At 36.3% G+C, this 11,646-nt stretch overlaps 1 protein-coding gene across 1 annotated transcript in view; it reads right to left on the bottom strand.

Annotated features, from left to right (window-relative positions):
• Window positions 1–507: 507 nt before the first annotated feature.
• Window positions 508–11,646, bottom strand: part of LOC108684742 (zinc finger protein 600-like) — a 35,031-nt gene continuing 23,892 nt past the window's right edge. Inside the window, exons 6-8 of the mRNA XM_018189205.1 lie at window positions 9,642–9,833; window positions 4,948–5,125; window positions 508–726 (exon numbers count right to left, since the gene is read on the bottom strand). Coding sequence (XP_018044694.1) covers window positions 508–726; window positions 4,948–5,125; window positions 9,642–9,833 — 589 coding nt within the window. The remainder of the gene's footprint in view (window positions 727–4,947; window positions 5,126–9,641; window positions 9,834–11,646) is intronic.

Raw genomic sequence — 11,646 nt, 5'->3', positions numbered from 1 at the left:
GCAACTTGAATTTAGCATAAGCTGGATATAATTAGCTTACAATGATGCGCAACTTGTGAGTTTTGTGCGCATCTGTGAATTTTTTCGGCCGATTCATAATCAAAAATAATATAATTATTTTCTATTTATTACAAGCAAAATAAATATATGCGAAACTTATCTTACCTGAGAAACTTATCTAACAATGATAAATCCTCTGAAAATAATCCTTAAATAAGGTTGCGCATCATTGGCTTAGGACAAAAACTAAAAAATAAGATTATGAAACATAAAATCATTCCAAATCATAACAAAAATTAGAAAAATGATCATCATTCCTCAAGACTCATACATTCCTTACATTCCTTAAAGAAAGAATTCTAGTTAATAAGGAAGATATATTTGTAATCATATCAAGTTTACAATTAGATATGTGATGTTAACATATTAATACATATAAGCAATTATAAATTGCTGATTTAATAAAGTCTTAAAAGTAAGTAAACATTTCTTCCTCGCTTTTTTTTATTAATTTGGGTTAAAAATGTTATTCGTATAATTGGTCGCATCATTTGGTGTAGGAAAGTTTTCAACGTGAGCTTCCAGTAGGTGAGCACGAAGTTGTTTGGCAAAATTTGTGCCGAATGGCTCCATCTCTTTTTCTTTCTCCTTGTTGCAAAAGTCGCATACATAAATCGTTTTACCAGGATGTAAAGTTGTCGATAATATGTGCTTCCGGAGATTTTCCTACAAACACAAAAATTCCATAATCTACAAAACAAAAATTACTAATCAGATCTATCTACAATTAAAAAAATCAAAAACAATTAATTAGATCAATCCAAGTAGCACAGCACTTACAAAGTGCTAAAAATAAATTTATATGCGCTTTCTTAACTCTTTGTGTTAAGAATCGCTGTGTGTTACTTGGGAATTAAATAGACTAAAAGTTCCGTAACGGAGACTGCTGATAATCGGTAAAAATCTCGCTGTGTTTAGTTTTTAACGATCGCATAATTAATAGCCAATCAATAATCGATATTCCCAGTTTAATGGGTAACAGCTAAACGGCTTTTATCAGACAAATCGAGCACGTTTTACGAGCACGTTGTTCGATTACGCAGCTCTCTGATTCTCATCGAGTTCGACTGAACGAGTCTACCTGCCGTTCGGGCGTCGCTATTAAAATTTCATTCGAGCTGATTTGAGCTCGAAACTTACGCACGCGCGCGCACGTACATGTAAAAGAATCTTTTACCACGATCGAACACGGGTCTCACCAAGTCAAGTCTCGGATCGAGTTCGCATTTTGTTGCATTTGGATACGTACTGTGGATATATTCCTTACTTGTGTGCGAGGAATCGGCTCGCCGCAAAACCGGATGCCGTTCATTGGCTACGCCGTTGGCGCGTTTAAAGACGCTTTACCCTCTCCGGGCTAAGTAGCCGGCCGTAGTCGTAAACATCTTCCTACCAGGCGGGCTTATACGAGCCGCTGATGGCAACGCGCGGCAACATCAAATTTAATTTCCCATAAGTAAATCTTTCCGCGGGCACCGCTCCGTGACGGGCGTGCAGATTAAGCCTCGTTCACACCGCCGTGGGCGGTCGCGCGAATCGGCGAAGCGGACGCGCGTTGTCACGCAAATCTAACATGAGGCCGATTTCGTTGGGCCGATTGATTTGAATTGCCATGAATTTAATTTCTCTTCCTCCTCATATGTATCAAGAAACTGCATTATTATAGACCGTCTGAGATGGAAGGACGCACGGCGTGTATTTACGATCGTCGTTGAGAGTGAATGGTAATTTTACGAGCCTAATAATTTTCGGATATTCACAGAAGTAGCAAGATGTTAGAGAAAGATGTTAGAAGTAAGAGGATGTTAGAAGAAACGTATTCTGTTCTCTAATATATTATACTTGGCAAAGAGCCAAGTTGAAGAGCCTGAAGTTGAATTTGAAGTTCTAACATTTCCACCATGTATTAAAGCCAGAATTTATCGAGTAATAAACAATAAACAAGTTTCTAATTCTACTAAAAATAAATTGTGTAACGAGTGAGTTAATTTTCTGTATTTTTCTAACATTTTTTTGCAGTATTTGATACATCTGCGAATACTTCAAACTTTTCACATTTTTTACTCTTGCCGATATTAGTTCTTTTCTGTAAGACAAAAAGAAACACGCCAATTATAATTCTAAAATAAAAAATTCAAGTATAAAAATATTTGTTTTATGTGATTTTTGGAAAATGTGTCACAACTTTTGACAGAGATATATCTGCATCGAGATATCACGCGGGCTGTGTTCGAAAACATTATCTGAGTACTTCTAAGTATCATTTTGTCCTTGTTTACCGAATGTTAAACAAGGATAAAATGATACTCGAAGGTACTTGGATGATGTTCAAGAAGATTGAGCGGCAGTCTCTATTGCATGTTTAGACACGTTTACACATGCCTCGAATGTTTTGTTTTTAATGTAGACTCGGTTGTACCTACCCCCCTATACAGTATTTACCCTGTAATGTATCTATCTCTATACAGTCTACTAACTCGATCTTTGTACACTTTGAAAAGGCAAGCAAGGAAAGTACACGTGTGATAACGAATTACATGATATCGAATAGTAAAAAAGGCTTGATTTTATTAAAGCTTACATGTGACAAATTGTATATTCAAGCAGATTCGAATAAATTAGATTAATTGAATTAAAAAAAAATACACGTTGTATTTACCATGTAAACGAAAATTAAAATAGGAATACCTAATAAGTTAGTTCATAAAATAAAAATTAATATAAATACAAATGCCACAAATAAATACAATGACATCGTTTATAATTCGAAATCTTTACATTCTTACATTTTAAATTTTCATTATTAACTCACAATTAATAAAATTATTTTTAATTCTTATTGTGAGAAATTCGATTTATTACTTTAACATTCATGTACCGCAGATTATAGTCCATCGTGTTGAAATAAAACATGCGACTTTTCGACAACTCTCAGCGACCGACGTGGAAAGCAGGACGTAAGTGCCGGATTCGATGTTAACTGGTATCGGCTTGAGGAAACTTACCACCCTCGACGAAAGTTTTCCAAGTGCCGCCGGTAGCGAGTCGATGGCGGGGGTTAGAGGGATGATTTCGAAGCGAGAGCAGAAGTGTGTACGACAAAAAGAGGCTAACCGAGATAAATCATAGCGACGAGGAAAACGAGAAGAAAGAGAAAAGAAAACGTATAATCTTATAGATGCAAGGTGAGTTTCGCGATCCTCTATATGGGAGAATTTCCTCGTTAAGTGCGCTATTCGCACGTGTCCCTATCTTATTAAAGTACTATGCAAATAACTATCGCCAGGTACTGTCGATACTACTCGCAATCGGGATACATCATTTTCAACTGATTACGTTCTTTCATCATTTGCGCGAATGTCGTCAATTATTTGTCGATACTTTAAAGTGGCTAATTAGACGATAATCCTATAGATGTAGTATTTCACGAAATTAATTCAATATACAGTGAATGTAAAACTAATTGTACAAGGAAAATTTTTATAAAAAACTTATTTATGGATAAATATTGATTAGTAATTTATTAACAATGAATCCTAATATAAATAAAATGGCTTTGCAAAAATAGCTTTATAATCTTAGCTTAGAAGTTAAAAAATTATCTCCAAAATGTTTTATTTTTGATCAAAGAATAAAATAAATTACAAAAAATTTTCGTACATCATACGTACTTATATTTGAAATAACTAGTTCCTTAATCTCAAATCAATATTTTTTTTCATTATGAAAGATTTAATAATTAAAACTACAAAATATAATAGCGCTAATATAAAAAATGCAAAGTATTAGAAAAAGAGATTTTCTTAATCAATTAATTTAACATTCTTTCTAAAAAAAATTATCGGAAAGAATTAACGAAGCGGGAATTATTTTTAATTCTTCGGTTTCTACTTACAATTTCTCTCATCTTCGGTTTCTCTTACAATTAGAAATGTATCAACATGTAAGACTCTGTCATTTCAGATCGAGGACGAATAAACCGATCGATGTGTTCGCAAACGCAAATGAGAACCACTGGAATGAGTTTATGTCGCTATATCAAAGAGACACGGAGACCTCGTATGCGAGTCGCATCCCGACTGAAGCATCAAAGGGCATTAGCATACCGGCCGCGCGGTATGACTGGGCCGTGCGTGCGTGTGGGCATCCAGTGGGCACAATTAACTCGTTATCTTATCGCGCCTCGCCGGCGCGACGGCAGAGGCGGCGGCGCAGTCCAAACGTTAAGGTTGTACTCTGCTTAATTTACGCCACGGAGTCCGGCACCAGCAGGACAAAAATTGGACCGCGGGATCGCGGGGTGCGAGTCAACCGGGAGAGAGCCGCCACCGCGAGCGAAGACTTTGAACCCCGATGACGATCGTGTTGCGAGAACGCGTGTGCGTGTGCGTGCGGTAGGTCTTTTGAACACAAATGCACGCACGTAATGCACGTAACATGCGATGCTACTGGTTTTAGCTTTTCGCATAATATGTTTCGCGAATGTTTCTTCAATGTGATCTTCATTTTTAAAAAATAATGCCATCAAATAATCTGATCTTCAATTAAGATATATAGAAACTAAGATAAATCTAAATAAGATAAAGCTTGTACTTCTCTGTTCGCTCAATGGGGTTCATCAATAACATTTAACTTACATCTTACATAATAAGAACACATAGAAAATATAGATTACAGATTAAAAAACTGAGAGTAATAGCTCGGTAATTAGTGTACAAAGAATTTCTAGTAAAGAATATATTTACTTTCAATTAATTATATCCATCAGAAAATCATATATTATCCTTTCAGTCATCTATTAATCTGTTCTTTATTGTTTAAATTTCAAGGGTCCTTTATAATTTTTTGTTATATAAAAAATAATTGTATTCGATGATAATAACTTACCAAAGTATTACTGGCATAGGGACAATGTCGACACTTGAACGGCTTGATACCTGTATGCAGTCGCATGTGTCTCCGTAGATTCGAACCGAGTTTCGTCTTAAAATCGCAGTCTTTATAAGTGCAGGAATGGATTTGAGCCTGCTCGGTGTTCGCGGAATCTTCGTGCCGTACTCTATGCCTGTATGGAGAATAAATACAATCATTTAAAAACGGAACAAAATCAACAATAATCGGCGATCATAAAATTTTTTGATAAACACAAGCGATTCTCATGGAAGCGATCCACGTTATACGCCTTTCTTCCATTAATTAGATCCTCTCGATGTTGAATCAGTGACACACGCAATTAAAGCATAATGATACGGATTTACGTATCCGATATGCACGATTATTGCCATTAAATGAAAATTCTCATTGGAATTGAGCGGACGCAAAATTTATTGAGGCCAATCGAAGCGTTTCATAAAAGTCTGATTAACGCCCGAGTGCTAATACCGGTCAACGCAGCTATTAACGCCAGATAAACTTTCTACGCCGAAGTGAAGTAGATACCGAGTGTCTAATCTCGGAAATATATCTGCCGAGACATCATACCGGTGTCATACATAAAGTAGTCGTTACCGCGATAGCCGCGAAAAGGAGTAAGTACGAGTCATCAAGAGGACAGCCAAGCATGCAACAAGGAGACAGAAGTAATATTTGCCTTCTGCAATATTTCCAGTAGCGGAAATATTATCAACATCGCATGCGATCAGCCGATTTATAACAGCAAATCTGTCAGCCATGTTTTAAAATCAACGATTGTAACTAACGACTAATTGAACGCATAATAGTGATTTATGATCTATGTATATGCCCTGTAGCGCGGTATAGATTCTCTCAAGCATGCAAGAGAGTTTCGTAGCATAATAAAAGAAAGTAATGGAATGTCAATAATTAAAGTTCTTGCATGACATATTTGAGTTCAATTCTAGCACGGATAGAAAACGAAGATGAAATATTTTATCTATGTCTATTTCTGTCAATGTAGATTAACTTCAGCCTTGCTTTAACTTATTTTTTATTTTTGTCTAGTTCTGAGCAATAGAAAAAGGATAAATTAAACCGAGATTAAGTTAATCTACATATACATTGCTAGAAATGAATATTAAAAACGTATTAAAAATAATAAGGAACGTGTTAATTTATTTATTATGTCTTTTATAATTATTAAGTCTTTGATAACGTTTTGCAAGTCTCGCACGTTCTCTCACTCTCACTCTTTCTCTCTCTCTCTCTCTCTCTCTCTCTCTCTCTCTCTCTCTCTCTCTCTCTCCTCTGACATCTGGAAGATATCTTATGAATCCAGGGCGCGATAACATGAAGAAATATATATTTTTTCGTTGTAAAAGAGGGGCAGAGATCGTATCAGAAGTGTATCCTCTACATCGGTCTCTCCTTCATCTCCTCCTCCTCCTCTGTACTTCGCGAAGTTCATCGTCGCAGTCGTGGCCCGGTGATTATGAACGATGCGATATGCGTGCGCGATATTACGAGGGAGCCGTTGGCCGCTGCTACGTGTATATCAGGTTCGAGATGCGTGACACGTTTAATTAAAATTCCGCGTGATTTACTCCGCTGGGCTCATGGGCGACAGGGAGGAACGAGGTGAGAAAGAGAGAAAGGAGAAAGAGAAACAGAAAGAGGCGAGAGAGAGAGAGAGAGAGAGAGAGAGAGAGAGAGAGAGAGAGAAGTGGGGAACCGATATGAGTGGACGTACGCGGAAGAGGAGCGTCGATGGAGGAGAGTCCGCGCGACACACTCTGCGGCTGCGTTGAGTTCGACTCACGTAGTAAGTACTCAATTCGCGATGATATATCGTGGCGACCATCGGCCATGCGCGGACGATCATAACGGGTTGCCCACACTTAACCGGCTGCCGCAACTTCCGCTTTCGCGGTCCTCCACCTCGATCTTTCTCTCGCCACTGCGCTATTTCTCCTCTCGTTCATTCTCTCGATCTCCTCTTCCCTATCCGCAACATTCGTATTTCTTTGAGAGCCGTCTCTCGTGGAGCGGAGAAAAAAAGCGCGGTGTCAAACGAAAAGAGAAATTTATTAGCAGCACTTCCCGCGCCACAATAGCCTTAATAAGGCTAATTTAAATACGCACACGCCTCTTTCTCTTTCTCTCGATTCCGCACCATTGCTAGAAGAACGACACAATCGTTTTTTTTTTAAATGCCCTTTGAAACATCATCTTTTACAAAATGTTTACTATATATATTAACTGCGGTATTCCTTCCAAAGAACAGAGGGAAATTATTGACCATCCCAAAATATTAATATCCATACAAATATTAAAAATAAATAAGGACTATTAAGAGCCAAACTGAATATTCTTATTGCAGAAACAATATATATAATTACGTTAAATATATATCAATTAAAAATTTGACAATAACCATGCATTTCGATCTTGTCATCTTCAATGAGAAACTATTAACGTTGAATAACGTGTTTAAAATTAAATATTAACTGATAAAAGATATATATTATAAATTAATATTACCTCCACAGTATTATACGCATAATTATATATAATCCCTTATGACAATTTACACAGATAAGTAAAGTGTGTCGATGCAAGGAAGCAATGGCTGCACAACCACGTACTTACTTTCTGACAAATTTTCATAATCTGTGTTCGAACAACGTACTATAATAAAATAATTTATTGTTAGCAGTTATATAAATTAGCCTAACGTTACTAATCAGATTGTATGCCTCACCTGTATCCCCTCATCAAACAACCTCAATATTGAATTTATATACATGTTTTTAAAATTATAAAATCAGAGATGAACTGTGCTTTTACATTAATACATCATGTAATCGTCGTAATTTATCTAAAATAAAAAAAAAGTCTTTTTTGAATTTAAAGCTAATGTAATAAAAGAATGAATGAATCATAAATTTGTTTTTTGTATTAACAATCAAGTAATGCATTTGCATCAATTTGATTCGTGAGATTAGCGTGATGAAAGCCAAGTATAAAGCTACTATAATTATGAAACATTTATATTCATTTTAATTATTCTGTTTAATTACTCGGCGCATTTTATTCTTTTAAAAATTCCTCCAGCATGTGTATACGTGGTACGTACGCGACATAGATAGACAGTAAAAATGAATAGGATGAAAATACTTGATATCTGAATGAATCATTGAGTCGCGAATTAATTCAGATACAGATCCCGTCGTCCGGGTCTTAAAATAACTGGAGAATAAATCTAGGAGGTAGAGATAAAAGGCGGTACGAAAATTGCCGCCGTATCGAGGCCATGCGCCGCTTCGAACAGAGATGTAATCGGATTTTCGATAAATTACTCTTCAAATTATATCCTCCCCATTGTCTCTATCAATAATCCGCAAAGATTGATTCTTTCCACTGTCCGCGTCCTCGTAATTACGTATGCGAGGCGGCGCGCGACGCGAGTACTTGCGTCCTCGCAATTAATTCTCCGCTTCCTCGAAGGCATCGATCATACATACGCGAGTCGCGCGATTAATGGTACAGGAATGCGTCGTTCTCGACGGGGACGTCGATTAAAATTAATGTCAATAATATCGGCAGTCCAAGAAGTCGTGCTGCCCCTATATGAGACGAAGTCATGTGGATCGTACGTGAACTGAATTGTTAAAAAGATCCTTGCATCCCGCTTCACTTTACCTTGTTTCAGTTGAGATCTCTAACGAGTTCAAGTATATCAGACGCCCGTAACATTTAGATGTAATAGTCGTTATAATCACTGACGTTGCATTTGATACGTGGCAATGAAAATGCTACACGTACGCATCTGTACTATATATAATGTTCATAATTTTCACACTGAAAGAAAAATGTTCGATATTTGTAACAATGATTACATAGAAAAATAATTATGGTTAGGAATTCTATTTTTATAATTATTATAATGTTAGTATAAATAATAATTATATTTGTAGTTCTATATACAAAAAACATATAGTTCGCACGATTATAGTAATCATTTGGGCGTTAATTGTATATACTTTTTTTGTATATAGAACTATAAATATTGTTATTATTATTGATTCATAGCAGCAATAACTGTAAAAATAAGCTTCTAACCATAATTATTTTATGCAATTATAGTCACAAAACTTTTTTCTCAATGTATCTTTGGCTATTTATAATTTATCGAGATGCGTCGTCCGTTTCTTACCTTGGAAAAAGGTATCCTTTTACACGCATTTAAAATGTTTAATAACACAATATATAATAATATATAATAATTTAAAAAATGGCATTAAAATACGGATAATAAAAGTTAAAAAGGCCAAAATAAAAGGCCAAGCAAAAACAGATGTCAAATTAATAAAACATACGTATATTTAATAAAATTAAACAAGTGGAAACATTTCAGCTTAACAAAGCCTTCCCAGCCGTTACAAAGGAATTCAAATAATCAAATACAATTATTAAAACAATAAAAACAAAATTCTCGTATAAAATATGACGTCGTAAAAACACATAACATACAATAAAATGATATAAATAAATTAAGTAAATTACAAAAAAATTGACTCGATTTTGTTCATTTATTTCAGTCCTTTAAATCTTACGATACAATCCAATAGAACTAAGATAAAGTAAAGTGTAAACAATAAATTTGAATTCGATATCTCGCTTACCTGCGCAATTGGGTTTTCGTTTTAGCGGCGTAAGAGCAATCAGGACATGGATACTGCTTCTCAATGTTGTCATGGACCAACCTTCGATGATTCTTGAGCTCGGTTGCAGTACGAAGAATTGTTGGACAACCCGGAAGGCCACACTTATACTTCTTACCAGCGTGTCGCAGCATGTGCTGTCGAAGGGCATGTCTACAATACATAACATGCATTATTGCAGAAGATACTGTATTTCATTTTCCGAGTTACACGGCAGCTTTATATCATACATCAGACATATTTTTCAAATATATAAGTTCTCATTACTTATTAAAAATTTATATATGACATTAATAAAAAAAAAACGTAAACAAAGAACGACAAAAATGGTCACTAAATATTCGTTCTAAAATTACACATCCGCAGTTAAGAAAATTTGATGAATTTAAAAAAAAAGTCACAAAAAAAAACGCGATGGGAATCTCATTATCAGTATTTTTTATTTCTATCACTTACTATCTCTATATAACTATCTCTATGCTTTTTATGTTTATTTGTTAGAGTCATAATTTCTTCATAAAATAACTATCCCTATACGTTATCGATAATTTTGTTTGCTAATGGGTCCACCAAGTGCGCACAACACGTCCTAGAAACGTGTCGCCGAAGATTTGCGCGATTTTTGAAATACCTATCGGCGCAGCGTGTCGCGAATAATGATTTTGCGGTGGCGAGAGAACGCCCCTTGGTGCTTTCGTTAGATTCAACCCGTAATAAGACAGCACAATGGTCGCGCGTGTGCTCGGTACAGGGACCATCGGCCGGTTCGCACGCCATACGATCCGATCGCAGCTGTTGCATCTTATATCAGCCCGCTGCCGCCGGCGATGCGGAGCGGGCGAGCGGAGGGAAAAGGAGAGAAGAGAGGAGAATTGCGGAGCGCAGCGCGCGCACCGCACTTTAAATAGTTCCTGCCAGGAGGTGACGATCTATACGGTTAGTGAACTTGCCGTGTTGCGCTAAGTGAGTCAACAAGACGTATTGAGGCCGGATCTCTAGGTTCTGTACACGTTTGCCGCGTGCCTCGTCCGCCATGTGCGGAATTCCCCATCCTTTAACCGCAAGTGAGATACGAGTGCAATACGGCTGCTTTATAATTAGATGGAAACGAACATTCCGCTCTCCCCGAGTTCGAGAGCAACTTGAATTAGCGGAAGCCTTAGAGCCAGGCGAGCTCGTAAATGCGATAAACACGTGGCGGTACTTTTAATTAACGATGCTGGCCGGCTCGTGATCGCGACGGTACGTGTGCGTCAATCTGCTTAACCATTGACGCACTTTAAATCTAACGCGTGTCATTAATGTAAATTATCACCGTATCCCGTGTAATAAACTCCGAGAAAGTTAACTTATTATTTTTTTGCAGAAAAAAATCTTCATATATATTTTCCGATAAAGAATCCGATAAGGAATCCGATAGCAACAGGATAATTTTCTTATTTCAATAAATGGAGATATTTTTAGAATTATATAGCTATTAATATAGAGCGTAATTTATAATGATTTATCTTAACACGCGTTTTGTAAAAGGCGAGTTAAGGAAAGCTGCACCGGATGAAGACCGACATGCATCGTCGCAGAAATCTAACATGTTTGCCGATATTATCAAAATCGGCAGTAAATTTCCGAACGTGACGCGTATAACCGCATTTTCCCTAATTATCCTTGATAACTCTTCATCGTTCGAAACATCCGCTGGCGGATTTCAAATCTCGACGCAAATAGAGATCTTATAACTGAGTCTGTCTACGAGTGATTTTATCGAGAGAGGATGCACCTATAACTTAACTATAACCTTATGAAAGAGGATATTCTCTATATTTTTAATTAATTTATTGAATAAGATAGTATAAGTTAGAAAATTTAATTTTAATTTAATTTAATGTAATTAATTTTTAAAGAATTACATTCATAGTATGCCAAGTTTAATAAGTACATGAATGGTGAGGCCAGTAAAACTGCTGCT

Source organism: Atta colombica, unplaced genomic scaffold, assembly GCF_001594045.1.
Source record: "Atta colombica isolate Treedump-2 unplaced genomic scaffold, Acol1.0 scaffold14, whole genome shotgun sequence".
Taxonomy (NCBI): domain Eukaryota; kingdom Metazoa; phylum Arthropoda; class Insecta; order Hymenoptera; family Formicidae; genus Atta; species Atta colombica.
The sequence above is the reverse complement of the archived record's forward strand: the minus strand, read 5'-3'. Positions and strand labels throughout refer to the sequence as shown.